The 20,962-nt window shown below is 45.2% G+C and overlaps 1 protein-coding gene across 1 annotated transcript in view; it reads left to right on the top strand.

Moving 5' to 3' along the window:
* The window catches only part of LOC140478581 (uncharacterized), a 256,307-nt gene that overhangs the window by 109,028 nt on the left and 126,317 nt on the right, over positions 1–20,962 (top strand). Inside the window, exons 11-16 of the mRNA XM_072571802.1 lie at positions 4,440–4,475; positions 6,028–6,060; positions 8,011–8,082; positions 8,327–8,380; positions 11,015–11,077; positions 19,654–19,698. Of these exons, the coding sequence (XP_072427903.1) occupies positions 4,440–4,475; positions 6,028–6,060; positions 8,011–8,082; positions 8,327–8,380; positions 11,015–11,077; positions 19,654–19,698 (303 nt within the window). The remainder of the gene's footprint in view (positions 1–4,439; positions 4,476–6,027; positions 6,061–8,010; positions 8,083–8,326; positions 8,381–11,014; positions 11,078–19,653; positions 19,699–20,962) is intronic.

The following is a 20,962-nucleotide window of genomic DNA, read 5'->3' as shown; positions in this document are numbered from 1 at the left end:
TCCTTCCTCACTGTCTACAACTCCTCCGACTTTCGTATCATCCGCAAACTTGCTCACCCAACCTTCTAACCCTTCCTCCAGGTCATTTATAAAAATGACAAACAGCAATGGTCCCAAAACAGATCCTTGCGGAACACCACTAGTGACGGCACTCCAAGATGAATCTTTGCCATCAACTACTACCCTCTGTCTTCTTCCAGAGAGCCAATTCCTAATCCAAACCTCCAACTCACCCTCAATGCCATATCTCTGTATTTTCTGCAGTAGCCTACCATGGGGGACCTTATCAAACGCCTTACTAAAATCCATATGTACTACATCTACCGCTTTCCCCTCATCTACCTCCTTCGTCACCTTCTCAAAGAATTCAATAAGGTTTGTGAGGCACGACCTGCCCTTCACAAAACCATGCTGACTATCCTTGATCACATCATTCTTATCCAGATGTGCATAAATCCTATCCCTTATAATTCTCTCTAAGACTTTGCCCACAACAGAAGTGAGACTCACTGGCCTATAGTTACTAGGATTATCCCTACTCCCCTTCTTGAACAAGGGAACCACGTTTGCTAGCCTCCAGTCCTCTGGCACTACTCCTGTAGACAAAGAGGACACAAAAATCAAGGCCAATGGCTCTGCAATCTCCTCCCTTGCTTCCCAGAGAATCCTAGGATAAATGCCATCAGGCCCAGGGGACTTATCTATTTTCACCCTTGCCAGAATTTCCAACACCTCTTCTCTACATATCTCAAAGCCATCCATTCTACTTATTCGTGCCCCAGTATTCGTATCGACAACAATGTCCTGTTCCTGAGTGAATACTGACGAAAAGTATTCATTCAGCGCCTCCCCAATCTCTTCAGCCTCCACACGCAACTTCCCATTACTATCCTTGATTGGACCTATTCCTTCCCTAGTCATTCTTTTATTCCTAACATACCTATAGAAAGCCTTCGGGTTTTCCCTAATCCTACCAACTAAGGACCTTTCATGTCCCCTCCTTGCTGCTCTTAGCTCTCTCTTCAGGTCCTTCCGGGCTACCTTATAACTCTCAATCGCCCCTATTGAACCTTCACGCCTCATCTTTACAAAGGCCGCCCTCTTCCATTTAACAAGGGATTCCAACTCCTTATTAAACCACGGCTCCTTCACACGACCCTTTCCTCCCTGCCTGATAGGTACGTACTTATCAAGGACACTCAATAGTTGCTCCTTGAACAAGTTCCACATATCAATTACGCTCTTGCCTTGGAATCTACTTTTCCAATCCACACATCCTAAGTCATGCCTCAACGCATCATAATTTCCCTGCCCCCAGTTATAACTTTTGCCCTGTAGTACACACTTATCCCTCCCCATCACGAGACTAAAAATCACCGAATTGTGGTCACTGTCCCCAAAGTGCTCACCTACCTCTAGTTCTAATACCTGGCCTGGTTCGTTACCCAGAACCAAATCCAGTATGGCCTCACCTCTTGTTGGCTTATCTACATATTGTGTCAGGAAACTCTCCTGCACACATTGCACAAACACTGACCCATCTAACGAACTTGAGCTATAGCTTTCCCAATCAATATCAGGAAAGTTAAAGTCTCCCATAACAATCACCCTATTACTGTCACTCTTCTCCTGAATCATCTTCACAATCCTTTCTTCAACGATTCTAGGACTATTAGGAGGCCTGTAAAAGACTCCTAACAGGGTGACCTCACCTCTCCTATTCCTAACCTCAACCCAAACTACCTCAGATGGCAAATCTTCATCCATCTTCCTTTCCACCGCTGTAATACTATCTTTGACAAGCAAAGCCACACCCCCCCCTCTTTTACCCCCACCTCTGACCCTACTAAAACATTTAAACCCTGGAACCTGCAACAGCCAATCCTGTCCCTGATCTAGCCATGTCTCCGTAATAGCCACAACATCGAAGTCCCAGGTACCAACCCACGCTGCGAGTTCACCTACCTTATTTCGTATACTTCTGGCATTAAAGTATACACACTTCAAGCCACCCTTCTGTTTACAGGCACGATCCTTTAAGATTGATACCATATTCCTACCCTCCCTACACTCCAGGTCCTGCACCCTAAAGTTACAGTCTGGGTTCCCATGCCCCTGCAGAGTTAGTTTAAACCCCCCCCAAGAGCACTAGCAAACCTCCCCCCAAGGATACTGGTGCCCCTCAGGTTCAGGTGCAGACCATCCTGTCTATAGAGGTCCCACCTTCCCCAGGAATTGGCCATGCTAAATTGCCCATAGTGTTAGGTGAAGGGGTAAATGTAGGGGTATGGGTGGGTTGCGGGTTGGTGTGGACTTGTTGGGCCGGAGGGCCTGTTTCCACACTGTAAGTAATCTAATCTAAACACCATTTATGTTAATGGTGCCAAACATTGAAGAGAGGGGTGGCACGGTGGCTCAGTGATTAGCACTGATACAGACAGACTCTAACCTCGCACCTTAAAGGCATTGTCTGAGCTGAGGTATCACTTTTTCTTAAAAAAACCTTAAATTATCTCGAGAATGTGACTTAAAAGAAGTTCTGGGATTTACGTTTCAATGAACCGAAACCAGCAAATCCATTCTAAAAGATGAAAGATTTAACAACAATCTGGATTTGTTCAATATATTGATTCAACTGTATGACACTATAATCTTTTGCTGTAAATTCTGTGTCTTATGATCCTGCTTCACAACCACCTGATGAAGGAACAGTGCTCCGAAAGCTAGTGCTTCCAAATAGACCTGTTGGACTATAACCCAGTGTTGTGTGATTTTTAACTTCCTTTCTCCCAACTGTGTTGTACACACAGCACTGATCTACACACGTGTAAAAGTTACAACACTGTATATCACTAGGAATTAGCCATATCATCGATCACTGGGAGCTTCCCACAATATAAGGCATCAGTGAAATCTGCCTATGACACTGATCTGTAACTGGGACCGACTAACAAGTTGAATTCATCACCAGGAACCAGCCAAATTGTTGACTCACCTTCTGAAGTACTGCTTTGAAATGCAGTAGCTTTGAGTGACGTCTTTTTGTTCCATGTTTTAAGCTGGTGAAACAAGATATTTTCACAAAAATGGTTACAATGACAATGGTTCCCAAAATCAGATCTTTGGCCCCTTAAGAGGCAATGAAGACTTTCCAGCAGTTTGCTAAAGAACATCAATAACATCAGCTGGAAGTTGGGAGTGAAAGTGCAGCCACAGAAAGTAGAGTGGGCTAGCAGTCCACTAGGCTCTGGATTGTGAAGCACCTATGGTCACTCACTGATATCAGTGAATGAGGGAGTACCTAAGCTCATAGAGTCATAGAGATGTACAGCACAGAAACAGACCCTTCAGTCCAACCTGTCCATACTGACCAGATATCCTAACCTAATCTCGTCCCATTTGCCAGCACTTGGCCCATATCCCTCTAAACCCTTCCTATTCATATACCCATCCAGATGCCTTTTAAATGTTGTAATTGTACCAGCCTCCACCACTTCCTCTGGCAGCTCATTCCATACACGCACCCACCCTCTGCATGAAAAAGTTGCCCCTCAGGTCTCTTTTATATCTTTCTCCTCTCACCCTAAACCTCTAGTACTGGACTCTCCCACCCCATGTAAAAGACCTTGTCCATTCACCCTGTCCATGCTCCTCATGATTTTATAAACCTCAGCCTTCGATGCTACAGGCAAAACAGCCCCAGCCTATTTAGCCTCTCCCTGTAGCTCAAATCCTCCAACCCTGGCAACATCCTTGTAAATCTTTTCTAAATCCTTTCAAGTTTCACAACATCCTTCCCATAGCAGGGAGACCAGAATTGCATACAATATTCCAAGAGTGGCCTTACCAATGTCCTGTACAAAATAAAAATCGAAAGAACTGTGGATGCTGTAAATCAGAAACAAAAACAGAAATTGCTGGAAAAGCTCAGCAGGTTGGCAGCATCTGTGAAGAAAAATCAGAGTTAACATTTTGGTTCTGGTGATCCTTCTCAGAACTGTACAGCCGCAATATGACCTCTCAAAGCCTATACTCAATGTACTGATCGACAAAAACAAGCATACCAAAAGCCTTGTTCACTGTCCTGTCTACCTGGGATGTCTGTTTTCATGTAGGACTTCCATCCTTAAGAGTGTGATTTTTTTTTCAAATTTATTGTGATTATATTGTTTATAATTAGGTTTATAGTTTGCACATGCTTGTAAATGTTTAAAATTTATAATTTTATCATTTGGATGGGGAGATTACACTTTTTGATTTCTAATGATTAGTGGTCCTTCACCAGAGACATTTCAGAACTACAACAAAGACATGCTAGAATAAATACAACATTAATTCACCATATCAGTGAATTTAAACAAAAATCTCGTAATATGCCTCGAATCCTTGTGTAAATGGAAACACACAAATTAATCTTTTCAAATAATCTTTCTTTCCAGGGACCTCCTGGTTTACAAGGGTTACCAGGTGACCAGGTAAGTTTTTAACTACACAAACAAAGACAGAACTTGCTCTGAAACCTCAGCAGGTCTAGCAGCATCTGTGGAGGGGAATCAAAGTTAACATTAGGGTCCAATGATCCTTCCTCAACACCTGATGAAGGAGCAGCGCTCCGAAAGCTAGTGCTTCCAAATAAACCTGTTGGACTATAACCTGGTGTTTAGTGATTTTTAACTTCCTCAGAACAGTTTTTCACTACTGGTAGCCTGAGGATTTGCTTATGCTGAAAATGAACTATTTAATTTTGATGAAATCTTTGATGAATTACAAAATGATGACATGGTTATGAAGTGTAAAACACAGAATAATGATAGTTCTATGTACTGCGGTGTAATGCTAAATTATGGATGAATGGTCTCCTAGTGAACTCATTGTATTGATGGTCCAAATCTAAATGATTGGTGATGATGCATTTTACTCAGAATGAGCTGCTATTGAACATTACTAATGCCTCATGGCATTCTGAGAAAGAAAGTTTCACTGATAGGTCAGGAATGGGGAGAATAATTCAACTGATATAAAGAATCATGCTGGTTATCCGAGCAAACTGTTTGACAGTCAGATATAAAGCAAAATGATTCAATCTCTCTGCTTTGTTGTATCTTTCGAGTCAGTCGTCAGCTTTCACAGAGAAGAACAGGGCAGGTTCAATGAAATCTTATGGTAGAGATTAAATGCTTGCTCCCCTGAGAGCACAGCTTGGCACTGTTAAAATAAAACAAGAAGTTTCCACTCGTGCCAAGGTGATGATTTTGAAAAGAAGAGGATTGAGACCCTAGGCTGACAGTAGGGCTCAACATAAACAAATTCCTGAGGACTGAGATCACTGTCATGTATCCAAGAGAAACAAAGGATCAAATTTGTGAAATAAAGAACTGCAGAGTCAAAGATCTGAAACAAAAGCAGAAATTGCTGGAGAAACTCAGCGGGTCTGATAGCATCTTTGGAGAGAAAGCAGAGTTGACATTTTGAGCCCAGTAATCCTCCTTCAGACCTGGGTGAACTTCAAACTTGTGATCTTGAAATAATTGCACAGATGCTGGTGTCCTGTCACCAATTCACCTGTTATTTACCTGTGCACAGCACACTGGCTGTGGCCAGCCCACTCAGAGTCTGGCTCCTGATCTGAGAAGATTCTAATCTGCTGGTTATATCGGTCAAGCAGGGCTTTCCTGATTGGCCCAGGTTATCAAACCTCAATCAAGGATCTCGCAGTCAGGAAGATCCCTGGGTCCCCATCACTATCGATCTTACCTTGAAATAGGTGATGCATGCAAAGGGTGTCCAAACTATATCAGAGCTCAAATTGTAAAACAGGGTTAGGGTGATAGAAGCAATATCTGATAGTTATGAAAGGAATAGATGCTGGACACTGTGAGGGATCTTCTGGTTGGATGAGCTGAGTGAGCTTAGTAACTTTGAGGATCTTGTGACTTGAAATTACATTTTGCATCTGAGTTGCTGATTTCAGACCCAGTTCAATGGGAAGTTCCAATCTCAAATGTATATTTTATCATTTTTTGGCAGGGCATTGGATATGCAGGCCAAAAAGGCGAGAAGGTAAGGGCTTATGTAGTTCATTGTGTGAAAGCGTTTTCGTCGACAATGAAATGTCAAAGAGAAATATTCTCCTTAGCCATTTCTTCCACTTTGTATCTTTTGAAGAGGTCAAGAACAACAGGACAGAATAGAACTTTCCAGCAAAGCATTGCTTTCATAATGGAGTTAAATTAAACAAGCAATTCACTCAGCATCATCCATTAACTGTTACAACTTGAGACTGCAAATGATCACTTTTATTTCATATTGCAGCTAATTTGAGCTGATAGGTGAGGTTGCTGAGCCTGCTAAAGTCTGTTCACAATAGCACTCCTGCAGCTTGTTATCTCAGACAACATTGATTTTGTGTTCTCCTGCTCCTTGTCCTGATGGAAAATTGAAAACATTGTTATTTCACTGATAAAGGGTGACCTTGGCCTAAAGAGATATACTTTTGAATGTGAAGGTTTTGCAACAACGTCACTATTTTAGCTCATTTAAACTTTGTTTTAGAATAGACAAAACCACAGTAGGGAGATGATAAATGTTTGTCTGTTCAGGAACTCCATCTGGGAGCAAGGACCTCCCAGCAGAATTAAGCCTGGGTGAAACCTCTTTGCTTGTATCTTACCCCCCAGTCCCTAAAGCTTTCCAAGATTTCCTAATCAATATGTTCAGAGAATATTATTATACAGCTCAAGAGCGGGTGGGACTTGAGTCTAGGCCTCCTGGGATAGAAGTCATGATTTGGAGATGTCGGTGTTGGACTGGGGTGGACAAAGTTAAAAATCACACAACACCAGGTTATAGTCCAATAGGTTTAATTGGAAGCACTAGCTTTCAGAGCGACGCTCCTTCATCAGGTGATTGTGTTATCTGATCACCTGACAATCACCTGATGAAGGAGCGTCTCTCTGAAAGCTAATGCTTCCAATTAAACCTGTTGGACTATAACCTGGTGTTGTGTGATTTTTAATCCTAGGATAGAGGCAGGGACATTGCACCACAAACACCCCACCCCCCGCCTTAAAATCTTTTAGGAATGAGTTGGAGCTGTAGCAGATGATTCTTACTGTTCTAAAGTGATGGCAGTCATTCTGTTATGAATTCTACAGTCCTCCCCCCAACCCCCTCCCAACAGTTAGAGGGCAATAGAGGAGCAGACATTTTGGCAAATCACAGAAAGGTGAGGAACAGGTTATAATTGTATGGGATTTCAACTTTGCGAACATTAATGAGGAAGAATTAGATGGGGTGGAATTTTTTTAAAGTGCACCCAGCAGAGTTTTTATGCCCGTTCTTTAATAGTCCAATAGAGACTGGGCAGTGCTCGACCTAACCCTGGGGAATGAAGTTGGTCAAGGGTTGAAGTGTCAGTGGGTGAACATCTTGGGGATAGTGACTGTAACTCTAAGTTTTGGAAGTCATTGTAGAAAGGGATAAGGATAAGTTAAATGTCTACATTGTGGGAAGGCTGATTTCAATATCATTAGGACAGGATCTGGCACAAATTGAGTGGGAGCAGCTATTGACTCTGATAATGTTCATGTCCCTACCTCTGAGCTGGAAAGGCTGGGTTCGAGACCCACCTGCTCCAGAGTTGTCATAACATCTCTGGACAGGAGGTTTTAAAAAAAACCTATAAACATGGAGGCTGCAGCCATGATTCTGATGGAAATGATTCCGTCATCTGTTAATGGAAGGTGGGTAGTCTGTTGCTAGCTGTTTCTCATATCTTCCTGCTCCACCTATAGGCCATGCAATGAATTAAATTAAATTAAATTGATTTTATTTTGCAACAGCTGAACAAAGAATTTTAGCATCCATCTTGGTCACTTTTCTTGCTGTGGTATTTATGAACTCAGTATCAATAGCATTGTCATCTCCTTTTATAGTGGGAATGTTGGATGTTAGCCCACCTGCCTGACAGTATCATTATGTATACATCTGCTTATTTCCCCTTCTCGTCAGGGTGAACAAGGTGACCCAGGACATATTGAACTAATTGAGCCTCAGGAAGAAATTTTCTTCAAAGGAGATCAGGTATAAGCCACAACAGACAAGCTTTTGATGACTATATTGCAACATGGTAAGAGTGATCCTTTAATGTTAAAGATCATTCACACAGCTATCACAACACTGAGGAAATAGGTACCTTTTTCATTAATTCAAAATGTTGCAAATTATCAATCACAGATTGAGACAGGATACTGCCCAGTATAATGCTGCATAACATTGACCCAATAAATAAATCAAATCTTGGTGTAAAATGTTCCTTTTCTTTCAGGGCGAGAAAGGCCCTCAAGGGCCACTTGGATTTCCTGGATTCCCTGGGCCTTCAGTGAGTGCAAAGCATTTTCCTGCCCAATTTGTTGTAACTTGAGTTTCCTCTGACCAGTATTGTGAGAGTACCATTATCTATTTGGGATAGAATTGGCAGCTATGTGGAAAAATCAAGGTTTATTAGGAAGAGTTAGCGTAGATTTCCAAAGCAGAAATCGTGTTTAACTAACTAGCCCGAGATTTCTGAAAAGGTAACACCCTCAATGAAGGTAACTTGATGAACATGGGTTTCCAGAAGGTGTTTGACACAGTGCTACACAACAGACTTATGAGGAAAGTTCTAGACCATCGAATAAAAAGGACAGTAACAATGTGGAAACAAAACTGGTTGAGAGATAGGAAATGGAGAGGAATGGTGAATGGCAATTTTTCTGTCTGGAGGAAGATCTGTAGTGGAGTTCCCCAGGGGTCAGCATAAGGAACGTTGCTTTTCCTGATATATATTAATGATCTGGACCTTCATGCACGCAGGACAGTTTTCAAGTTTGCAGATGACACTAAATGTGGAAGAATTGTAAATTGTGAAGAAGGCAGTGGGGAACTTCAGAAGGACATTGACAAGTATGAGGGGTAATGTTTTCATGCAGAGGGTGGTGAGTGTACTGAACGAGCTGCCAGAGGAAGTGGTGGAAGCTGGCAAATTACACACAATTAAAAGGCATCTGGATAGGAAGGGATTAGAGGGATATGGGCCAAATGCTGGCAAATGGGACAAGGTCAGATTGTGGTGTCTGGTTAGCATGGATGTGCTGGACCGAAGGGTCTGTTTTTGAGGTGTATGACTCTGTGACTCAATGGTGGAGTGGGCAGAGAGATGCCAGATGAGGTTCCATTCAGAGATGTGAGGTGATGCACTTTCATCAGAAGGACATTGAAGGACAGTATAAAATAGGGGCTACAATTCTAAAGGGGTGCAAGAGTAGAGGGACCTGGGGGGGTATACGTGCACAGATCATTGAAAGTGGCAAAGCAGGTGGAGAGACCAGTTAATAAAGCAGACAGTATCCTCGGCTTTTTTAAGGCCACAGAGTGCGAGAGCAGGAAGGTGGTGTTGATCTTGTATAAGACACTTGTTAAACCTCAGTTGGAGTATCTGTACAGTTGTGGACATCATAAGATGTGAACACATTAGAGAGAGCGTGCAGTTGCGAATTACAAGAATCATTCCTGGAATAAAAAAACTTAATTTCTGAGGGTAGATTGAAGAAACAAAAACAGAAATTGCTGGCAAAACCTAGTCTTTATGGCAGCATATGTAGAGAAAGAAAATCAGAGTTCACGTTTCGGGCCCAGTGACCCTTCATCAGAACTGGAGGAACTGTTCTCCCGAGAGAGAAAAATGTCAAAAGGAAATTTGCTTGGGGTTTTCAAAATCATGAGTGAGCTGGACAGAGTAGATAGGGAGAAGCTCTTCCTGCTCATAAAAGAAACAAAAATGAGAGTGCATTGATTTAAAATGATAGCAAATGAAGCATAAGTCATGTCAGCAGAAACCTGTTTCAGCAAGTCAGTAGTTAGGGTCGGGCGGGCACTCTCTGGAAATATGGGGGAGGCAGGTTCAATTGAGTCAAAAAGTGTAGTGCTGGAAAAGCCCAACAGGTCAGGCAGCATCTGAGGAGCAGGAAGGTCGATGTTTCAAGCATAAGCCCTTCATCAGGAATGTGGTGTATGCCCAAGGGGCCTGAGAGATAAATTGGAGAGGGGTGGGGCTGGGAATGTGATAGGTAAGTGAAGGTGGAGGGGGGAAGGTGATAGGTGGGAAGGAAGATGGACAGGATGGTGCCGAGTTGAGGAAACTGGTGAAATCGACACACATGCCGTGTGGCTGGGGGTGTCCCAAGGCAGACGATGAGGTGTTCTTCCTCCAGGCATCGGGTGGCTAGGAGTTGGTGGTGGAGGTGGCCCAGGACTTGCATGTCCTTGGCGGAGGAGAAGGAGGAGTTGAAGGACGGTAGGGTTGTTTAGTGCGTGTGTCCCAGAGATGTTCTCGGAACCATTCCACAAGTCGACACCTGTCTCCACCATGTAGAGCACCAGTGCCACACTTTTTGACTCTGATCTCAAACATCTGCAGTCCTCCCTTTCTCCTAGCAGGTTCAATTGAGGCACTGAACAGGGAATTGGATGGTTATTATTTGGCCTGAAGTAAATTGCAAGGGTGTTTGCAAAGGCAGCAGATTGGCACAAGGTAATGATGCCGATTTTAAGGAGTTAGTGCATGCATGAAGGGCCAAATAGCTACCTCCTGCACTGTAACCATTCAGTGATTGTGTGAATCCTCTGAGTAATGAGGGTGGCAGTGATTTGAGAATTGGGGTCATTACCATCCTCTTGAGGTAACTACGATGGGAAATAAATATAACCTCAGTTACACATTTGGAGTTAAGGTTCAACACATTATAAGCTGTAGCATTCTTCCAAAGGGAAAGATCATGAAAAGAAAAGTGAAATGAAATGAGACCCCTATTCTCATTCTTTCAGTTTACTTTTAATTAAAGCTGTTGTTTCAGTCTACAGAACATAAAGCTTTTAATTTTCAACTGTTTCCTAATAAATACACTGTGTTGTACACTCACTTAAATAATTAAAAGCCAACTGAAATCTAACTTATTTTCTCTTTATTCACATTTAGGTTTTCCCCACATTTCTGGGTGAAAAGGGGGAAAAGGGTATTATTGGCTTTCCTGGCGATCGGGTAAGCAGGAATGCTAGTCGATGTACAAATACTTCCTTTCTATTACAAAACTCCTTCCAGTAGAAATACATTGAGGTTTGTGGGGGTGTGTGTCGTTAAAACTAAGGTCAACATAGTCCCACTCCCTTTTGTCAGAGATGACTGGTGGTGGTTTAACCTGAGGGTCACCTCAGGTGAGGGAGATGTTGAGGAGGAGACACCTCCATGGTAACCTCAGCTAGTGTGGGAATTGAACTCGTGCTGTTTGGTGTCTCTCTACATTACAAACCAGCCATTCAAGCTCAACATATGGATATGATTGGTAAACGTACAGACCTGTATATACAAATAATAAATTCTGATTTCTTTTTGCAAAGAAATGGAATATATGGCATGACCCCCAGCCTCTATTTTGTTTAAAGCCCTAGCCATGGCCCTAGTACAGCCCGTGTTATGTGATTCATTAGGACTCTGTTGCCAATGTGACCCAGGTGGAGCCTATCCTATTGGAACAGCTCCCTCCTTCCCCAGTACTACTACAGATGGCCCATGAATTCAAAACGGTTTCTCCCAAACCAATCACATTTATCTCTTTAATCTCATCGACCTTGTGCCAGTTTACCATTGGTCAGGTGGTAATCCAGGTATTACCCCTTTTTAGCTTTTGTTTTCTAATTTAACCCCAAGCTGCTCATACTCTGAGCAGAACCTCTTTCTAGTATCATTATTGGAATCAACATGGACCACATCAACTGGATCTTTCCCCGAGGTAAAAACAATGACTGCAGATGCTGGAAACCAGATTCTGGATTAGTGGTGCTGGAAGAGCACAGCAGTTCAGGCAGCATCCAAGTAGCTTCGAAATCGACGTTTTGGGCAAAAGCCCTTCATCAAGGGCTTTTGCCCGAAACGTCGATTTCGAAGCTACTTGGATGCTGCCTGAATTGCAGGATCTTTCCCCTCCCACTCCAAACTCCTCTGCAGCCCAGATGAGATATTCTGAATTTGACTTGATTTATTATAGTCACGTGTACCTAGGTAGAGTGAAAAGCTTTGTTTTATGACCAATGAACAGGGAGATCACAGCAACCAAGGACATACAGATTATAGGGTGCTTAGAGCAAGGTGTACAGGGGACACTTGACAGGAAGTTTAAAAGTGTGGCACTGGAAAAGCACAGCAGGTCAGGCAGCCTCTGAAGAGCAGGACAGTTGACGTTTTGAGCATAAGCTTTTTATAAGGAATGAGGACATTATGCTCAGAACATCACCTCTCCTGCTCCTCGGATGCTGCCTGACCTGCTGTGTTTTTCCAGCACCGCACTTTCTGATCCTGATCTCCAGCATCTGCAGTCCTCCACTTCACAGGAGGTGGGGAGGCCAAGAAACACCAGTCAGAAACAGTCTTCAGGACTCTCGATCCTGGCCACAGAACAGTGTCTGTTCCTCTGACTATATTATCTCCAATTACAACTAGATTTCTCTTTTCTCCCAACTCTGTAATGACTCCCTGTATCATGGTGCAATGATCAGTTTGCTCAACCTCCCTCCAGCTCCCCCTCTCATCCACACAGGGAGTAAGAATCCAAACCTGTTAGACAAGCTCAAGGGCTGGGCTGCCCTCAACATTCCCTCCTGGATCCATCTACCTGCCTCAGATAGTCACACCCTCCCATCCCTGAGCACTGACCACTTTTTTTTAAATTAAAAAAAAACTTTATTCATAAAATTATTTTGATATCTATACAAGTGGTCCCGCTATTCTTACGCACACATGGCATTTCTTTACATACAGAGATCGGAATTAATCATTCTTATCTACAAGTCTGTACATTGACCATCCAGGTATTTAGCTGAGGCATCAGTGGGGCCTGATTGCTGAGTGGGCCCCCTGTTCTTAGGCAGGCAGAGTTACATGGAGGTGTTTCCCCACCACGCCTTGGCGGCAGCTGCCCCAAGCTTCAGCGCATCCCTCAACACGTAGTCCTGGACCTTAGAATGTGCCAGTCTGCAACACTCAGTTGGGCTCAACTCCTTCAGCTGGAAGATCAACAGGTTTCGGACCGCCCAGAGAGCGTCCTTCACCGAGTTGTTTGCCAAGTCCATCAGGAAGGATGTGAGCCTGAGAGGGGTGACTATTCCTGGCAGCGGGGCCTGCAGGTTAAGGCCTCCCTGTACATGGATGACGTCGCCATTTTCTGCTTGGATCCACTGTCCGTGCACAGACTCATGTGCATATGTGACCAGTTCAAACGGGCCTCAGGGGCCAAGGTAAACTGAGGCAAGAGTGAGGCCATGCTCTTCGGGAACTGATAAGCTCCTCCCAAGACTTGACGCACGCCCCAGCCCGCCCAAACCAAATACCCAGCACCTTCAGGTGGTCGGTCCAGACGGTGAAGGGGATCAAGGATTGGTCGGCCCAGTTCCCGAAGAGCATAGCCTCGCTCTTGCCTCGGTTTACCTTGGCCCCCGAGGCCCGTTCGAACTGGTCACATATGCACATGAGTCTGTGCACAGACAGCAGATCAGAGCAGAAAATGGCGACGTCATCCATGTACAGGGAGGCCTTAACCTGCAGGCCCCCGCTGCCAGGAATAGTCACCCCTCTCAGGCTCGCATCCTTCCTGATGGACTTGGCAAATGGCTCTATGCAACACACAAACAAGGCAGGAGAGAGAGAGGGCAGCTCTGACAGGGAAGCTATCTGATTCCCACCCATTGATTGAGACTGCACTGACAATGTTGGTGTAGAGCAGTCTGATCGAATTGCAGGTTCCCTCCCCAAAGCCCATTTTGGAGAGGACATCTCTCATATACCTGTGTGATATCCTGTCAAAGGCTTTCTCCTGGTCCAGGCTGATCAGGCAGGTGTCCAACCCCCTGTCCTGCACGTAGGCGATCGTATCCCTGAGGAGTGCAAGACTCTCAGCCTGGTTCCTGCCCGGTACAGCACAGGTTTGGTCAGGATGAATCACCGACCCCAGAGCAGACCTGACCCGGTTAGCGATTACCTTTAACAGAATTTTGTAGTCCGCATTCAACAGTGAGATTGGTCTCCAATTTTTGAGTTCCTCCCTCTGCCCCTTCCACTTGTAGATGAGGGTGATGATGCCTTTCCTCATAGATTCACTCATGGTACCTACCCAAAGCATACTGACATACACCTCCAGCAGGTCCTGGCCAATCAAGTCCCACAGAGTGGAGTAGAGGTCAGCCGGTAAGCCGTTGCTTCCGGGAGTTTTATTCTTTTCGAAGGACTGCTGCAGGTAGTACACATCCGCTGCAGCAAACCCACAGCATCCCAACAGTACCTTCTTGATGAACAGGGTGTACTGGTGTACGATTTTCCTCACAGTCACCCTGACTGTATTGTGAACCCCCTGTCCAGGGCTGCGGGGAGCTGCTGAGGCCATAGCTCTGAGGTTGGCTGGTACCTGAATTGGTGTTAGGCCAAAGCCAGCCAGGACTAACCACCTGAAGGTGCTGGGTATTTGATTCGGGGGGGCTGGGGCATGTGCCAAGACCTGGGAGGAGTGGATCAGGAAGATGAGACAGAAACTAGGCAGATGGGAGCAACGGTCGCTCTCCATCGTGGGAAAAAAACCTGGTCATCAGGTGTGAGGTACTCTCAGTATTGCTATATGTGGCCCAGGTCTGGCCTATCCCCAGAACCTGTGCCGCTGCAGTCACCCAGGCCATCTTCCACTTCATGTGGAGATCAAAGATGGACCGGGTCCGTAGAGACACAATTACAAAGACCGGTGCAATGGGGGAAAAAACATGCCCAATGCCACCCTCACCCTGATGGCCACCTTTGTGTGTGGCTGCATCAAGCTGTGTGTGGATCCCCGTACGCAAACACCAAGTGTCACTACATACTGAAGTTCTACCTGTTCCCAGTGTTGCAAAGGATGGGCCTGGCCTCGCTGCAGCGGAACGCTCCGAGTAGTTGGACCGTTCCGTATCACCTGTCCTTCGTGGAGAAGTTTATGAAGAAAAACACCTTTGACCACAAGTCCATCAGGAAGTGGTCAGCACGTCGCGTCCTTGAGACCCTTCAGGAAAAGGAGAGGGCGGATCCTGTCGAGCGGTTCCCTGAGCAGACTGTCAAAGCCATTTGGCAGAATGCCTCATCGCCAGAACTTTCCAACAAGCACCAAGACATGGCTTAGCTGGTGGTGAGAAGGGCTCTGCCTGTGAGATCCTTTATGCACGCCCGGACTCTCTGCCGCACCGCACACTGCCCTCGAAGCGGCTGCGGGGGGGGGACGAGACTGTCACACACCTCCTTCTGGAATGTGCCAATGCAGAGGAAGCCTGGAGAGGAATGCAGTGGTGTTTGTCGAGGTTCGTCCCGAGCAGCGCCGTGACGCGGGACTCCGTGCTCTACAGCTTGTTCCCCGGGACGCACACCGAGACAAACATCAACTGTGCCTGGAGGATCATCAACTCGGTGAAGGACGCTCGCTGGGCAGTCCGAAACCTGTTGATCTTCCAGCTGAAGGAGTTGACCCTGACTGAGTGTTGCAGACTGGCACATTCCAAGGTCCAGGACTACGTGTTGAGGGACGCGCTGAAGCTTGGGGCAGCTGCCGCCAAGGCGCGGTGGGGAAAGACCACCATGGTATTAGATTAGATTATTTACAGTGTGGAAACAGGCACCTCAGCCCAACAGGCCCACACCGACCCACCGGAGCGCAACCCACCCAGACCCATTCCCCTACATTTACCCCATCACCTAACACTACGGGCAATTTAGCCTGGCCAATTCACCTTGGCCAATTCACCTAACCTGCACATTTTTGGATGGTGGGAGGAAACCAGAGCACCCTCTCCCCTGCATTCCTCCCCAGATTTCTTCTGCATAGGCATGTCCAGAGGTCAGACTCCAGCTCATCCAGTCTGAGCTCATCCTCAAACAGCCAACTCTTTCTACGGATGTGGTCACTATGAACCACAGTAAGATCCATCAGCTCCCACATCATGGAGTTACAAACACCTCCTGATCCAGTATTTCTATTTTAATTACATAGTTCTTAATTTGATTTTAAAATATTTTGTACTGATCTTTTAGTTTGTACCTTGCAAATGTTTCAGCTATTTACCTCCAGTCTGAAGGGAACCTCTCATAGTCAAATTAGTAGCTATCAGCAACCAATGAACATGGGCTTACCTAGTGATGTCACTCTGTTGTGTTCAGCCCCTAATCTTGGACTTCAATCCACCCTGTTCTTTGAAAAAAAACTCACAAAAAAAACAAGCAAAAAGCCCCTCATGCCCTCTGCACCGAATTTCCATGTTGCCTCTAACTTCCCCAGACTATATACTCACGCAGGCTGTGTCTCACTCTGGATAAGACCATAAGGCATAGGAGCAGATATTAGGCCATTCAGCCCATTGAGTCTGCTCTACCAGCCAATCATGGCTGATAAGTTTCTCAACCCCAATCTCCTGCTTTCTCCCCATAACCCTTGATCCCTTGATACTCAAGAACCTATCTATCTCTGTCTTAAATAGACTCAATGACCTACTCAATTCTGAGGCAGTGAATTCCACAGATTCCCCACTCTCTGGCTGAAGAGGCTTCTCCTTCTCTCCGTACTAAAAGGTCTTCCCTTTACTCTAAGGCTGTGTCTCTCCTACCAATGGAAACATCTACCCAACATCCACTCTGTCCAGGCCATTCTGTATTCTGTACCTTTGAATTAGACCTCCCCTAATTCTTCTAAACTCTCAGGTGTAGACCCAGGGTCCTCGAATGTTCCTTGTATGTTAAGCTTTTAATTCCTGGGACAATTCTCGTGAACCTCCTCTGAACTCACTCCAGGGTCAGTACATCCTTCGTGAGATATGGGACCCAAAACTGCGCACAATACTCCAAACAAGGGACTGGATCTGTGATCACTGTGCAGCAATCTGTCCCCCTGTCTTGGCAGCTTGACATGTATATCTCTGTCCACACTGACCGTCCCTTCCCTGGTAGGAGCACCTTTCCTGATCATAGGAGTCCAGTCTTTCCTCGTTGTCTGGATGATTCGGTGGAGGATCATCGAGGTTTGTCTGTGTGAAGCTTCCTCAACTCCACTTGGACCTTCCCATTCCTCACCATTTAACTTTGCTGGTCCTTCAGGCCCATGTCTCTGGATTGTATATCTTTGACAGAGGGTCTTGCAGTCAAACGACTTCACCAGCTCCAGGGAGGTGGAGACCAGGTCGTCTCTTTGACTCGCTTGTACCCATGTAACCTCTGTTGCAGCTGTGGGGCTACTGCTGTCCTCAAAAACCCCTTCTCATTGCCTTAAAGATATCCACTGTGCACGTCTCTACCCCTTCTCTACCCCTTCTCAGTATTGCTGATGGACTTCCCCACACAGACGTTCCACCACAAACACGGACTGCTCACTCACATGAAGCCTCTCTATGCTGTACCCAGCTGTGCATACTCAATCCAGTTTCCAATCACCAGAGCATTTGGTGTTTCTGGTACTGAATCTGTCCAGCTTCCCACTCTTCAGCACGTGGAATACCCAACTCACAGTAGCGCTTCCTTCCTCTTTAGCATTCTGGGAATATTTATGAAGGAGACCCTGCCTGGGATTTGACTAAAAGATCCGATTTCCTCTGCTGATGCATGTACCTTCAAGAATACCACATCCTCCTTTGTGAACATCATCAGTTACAAATACACTCCCACCCACTCTGTCTCAGCTGGGGGTACTTGTTCCTCAGCTGCCCAGTCTTGATATCTGTGCTGTGGACAGACCATTCTCTCTGTAACTAGTCAGCTCCATGCCCCCCCTCCCCCACAACCCACCACCCTCCCCTACAACCCACCCTCCCCTCCTGGCAACTTCCCCTGCCACCACAGAAATTGTAAAACTTGCACCCACACCTCCTCCCTCACCTCCATCCAAGGCCCCAAAGGAACCTTCCACATCCATCAAACTTTCACCTGCACATTCACCTACAAAATCATTTATTGTATCTGTTGCCATGATGCGGTCTCCTCTACATTGGGGAGACCAGATGCCTTCTCGCAGAACGCTTCTGAGAACATCTCTGGAACACCTGCACCAATCAACCCCACTACCCTGTGGTCCAACATTTCAACTCCCCCTCCCACTCTGCTGAGGACATGCAGGTCCTGGGCCTCCTCCACCGCCTCTCCTTCACCACCCGAATCCTGGAGGAAGAACGCCTCATCTTCTGCCTTGGAACACTTCAACCCCAGGCCATCAATGTGGACTTCACCAATTTCCTCATTTCCCCTCCCCCCACCTTACCCCAGCTCCAACCTTCCAGCTCAGCACCATCCTTATGACCTGTCCCACCTGTCAATCTTCCTTCCCACCTATCTGCTCTATCCTCCCCCTGACCTATCACCTTTACCCCCACCTCCATCCACCTATTGCACTCTCAGCTACCTTCTCCTCAGCCCCACCCCCCCTCCCATTGATCTCTCCACCCCTGAGGTGCCCACTTCATTCCTGATGAAGGGTTTTTGCAAAACGTTTGTTTTCCTGTCCCTCAGATGCTTCCTGACCTGTTGTGCTTTTCCAGCACCACTCTGATCTTGACTCTAATCTCCAGCAGTACCCACTTCCGTCTGTCTGTGCACCAACTCGACCAGAAATGTAACGTGTGACTTAAACATACAGGATGACCCAGAGTTCATGAAGCATTTCTTATTCTCTTGAATCAGATCTTCACATACATGAAGAATCAATAAAGTTTACCTAGGAAAGCCAAATATATCCATGGAATGAAGCCCATTTTCACCTTTGGTTGAGAAAGTCCTTTGTCTGTCTCGGCCACTCTCTGTGAGGCCTCACCCTCTGTGAGGACTCATTCTCTGTGAGGCCTCACTCTGAAAGCTCTGTGAGGACTCATTCTATAAGCTATGCCCTTTCATCCAGAGATTGTCTGCCTGACTGCTTGTGCTCCCCGATCGGTGTCCTCCCTCACAGTCGCCACCTACCACTGGGGGCTCGAATACACCAGTAAATCCTATAATCATATAAAAGACCTCAATTAGATAATCCTTTCAAGATAATTCAAGCCTTGTCCTGTTCAGAGTCCAATCCTCTTATAACCAGACACATCAGACTTATATTGGGGTTAAATTACAGGATAAGTGCAGGAAATTGGGATTAGTGTGCCTTTAGTGGTAGATTTGTTGGTGCAGATTCACTGGGCTGAAAGGCCTTTACTGTACAGTATGACTCTAAGCCAGTGATCCCTGTGTTCTTGCTGACAATCAGCCTACGGTTGTAACATGTCAATATTTAACTTTACATTAGGAATCTGATGTGTAAGTTACTTCGATAGAAAGGGAAAATTTCACACTGACTTTCATATATAGAAAAGTTTGAAGTTAACATGTTGGAATTAAGATTTTTTTGTTAGGAGCTAAGAAACATTTCTATTGCATTTAACTTGATCTTCACTTAGCCTCAAAGTGTTTAATGTCCAGTACTGATCTTACTTACTTACTTTAGGATTACCACTAGAAATTGACAATATTTTCAACTCAGAAGTATAATTTGAAATAGATTAGTCATTGTCCTTAATTCTTATGATACTCTGTTTCTTTTCAAGGGTGATCCTGGGAAGGATGGCTTTGCAGGAGCTCCAGGAAGAAAGGTTTAAATTAAATATACTTTCTATCATTTCACATACATTCGATTCATTATAAAAGATACCTGAAGCCATTAAATGTCAGTATTTTGAGATGCCTATTCCAGGATGTAGGTTTGCTGGCTGAGCTGGAAGGTTCGTTTTCAGACATTTCACCACAATACTAGATAACATCATTAGTGAGCTTCCAGAGGAAGCCTTCAGCTTTCAGCTCAGTGAGCAAACCTACATGCAGAACCTCAACCTGAGCTACTCAATCTTCTCAAAACTCGCTAATGCCTCTTCCAGTTGGGGAGGCAATAGCCCATTAGTATTATTGATGGACTGTTAATACAGGGATGAGAAGGAAGAGAGCTTCTTCTAGGAAGGCATCCTTGCAAGTGGATTCGGGAAGAGAGCCTGTTAATACAGAGACCCAGATAATGTCCTGAGGATCTGAGTTCAAATCCTACCATGTCATAATGTCCATGAATCTCTGTTGGAAAAACCCATCTGGTTCACTAATGCCCCTTAGGAAGGAAAATGCCCTCCTTCCCTGTTCTGGAATACATGTGTCTCCAGACCCACAGCAATATGGTTGACTCTTAATTGCCCTCTGGGCAACAAATGCCAGTCTAGCCAAAGATGCCCACATCCTGGGATGTGAATAATGGAAAAATTCCTTCAAGAAATCTGAAGTGAAATTGAAACAACCTAAATTTCAAATTCACTTTCGTGCTCATGTTTCAGGCAAATAGATTGTCACGTGAACAATCTCTGATTTGACAACAACAACAACTTATATTTATATAGCACTTGCATTATCGAAACAACTGCCACATTCAAGAGTATAGTTGGACAAAAATGGATGCTAATCCAAGGGGCTGGACTCTACATGGCCCAGACAAGGAGATTTCAGTTTTGGGGCAAGAGAAGTGGTTGAGGGATTGGCTCACCACTTTCTCAGGAACCCCCAACCCTACTTTCACAATCCTGAGAATGGGCAGGTGGCAGAGTTGGCATTTCTCAATGGACCCCAATAACATGCTGTCCATGAACATATATGGCTGGTGTTAGGCAGCAGTGACTGTGCCATTAGTGAAGGTGTATTTGAATAAAGATAGGAAGGAAGGGAAACATCAGTCAAGGAATATTACATCAGGGAAATAATCCCCCACTGCTCCCACCTCTCCAAGATGGTACCTCACCCCTCATTCCATAACACCTACCTGACAAAACCTGGCAGTGATAGACAGGGATGAGGACATTAAGAAATCTAAACACAATAAAA

This window comes from Chiloscyllium punctatum, chromosome 6 (genome assembly GCF_047496795.1).
Source record: "Chiloscyllium punctatum isolate Juve2018m chromosome 6, sChiPun1.3, whole genome shotgun sequence".
Lineage (NCBI taxonomy): Eukaryota > Metazoa > Chordata > Chondrichthyes > Orectolobiformes > Hemiscylliidae > Chiloscyllium > Chiloscyllium punctatum.
The sequence above is the reverse complement of the archived record's forward strand: the minus strand, read 5'-3'. Positions and strand labels throughout refer to the sequence as shown.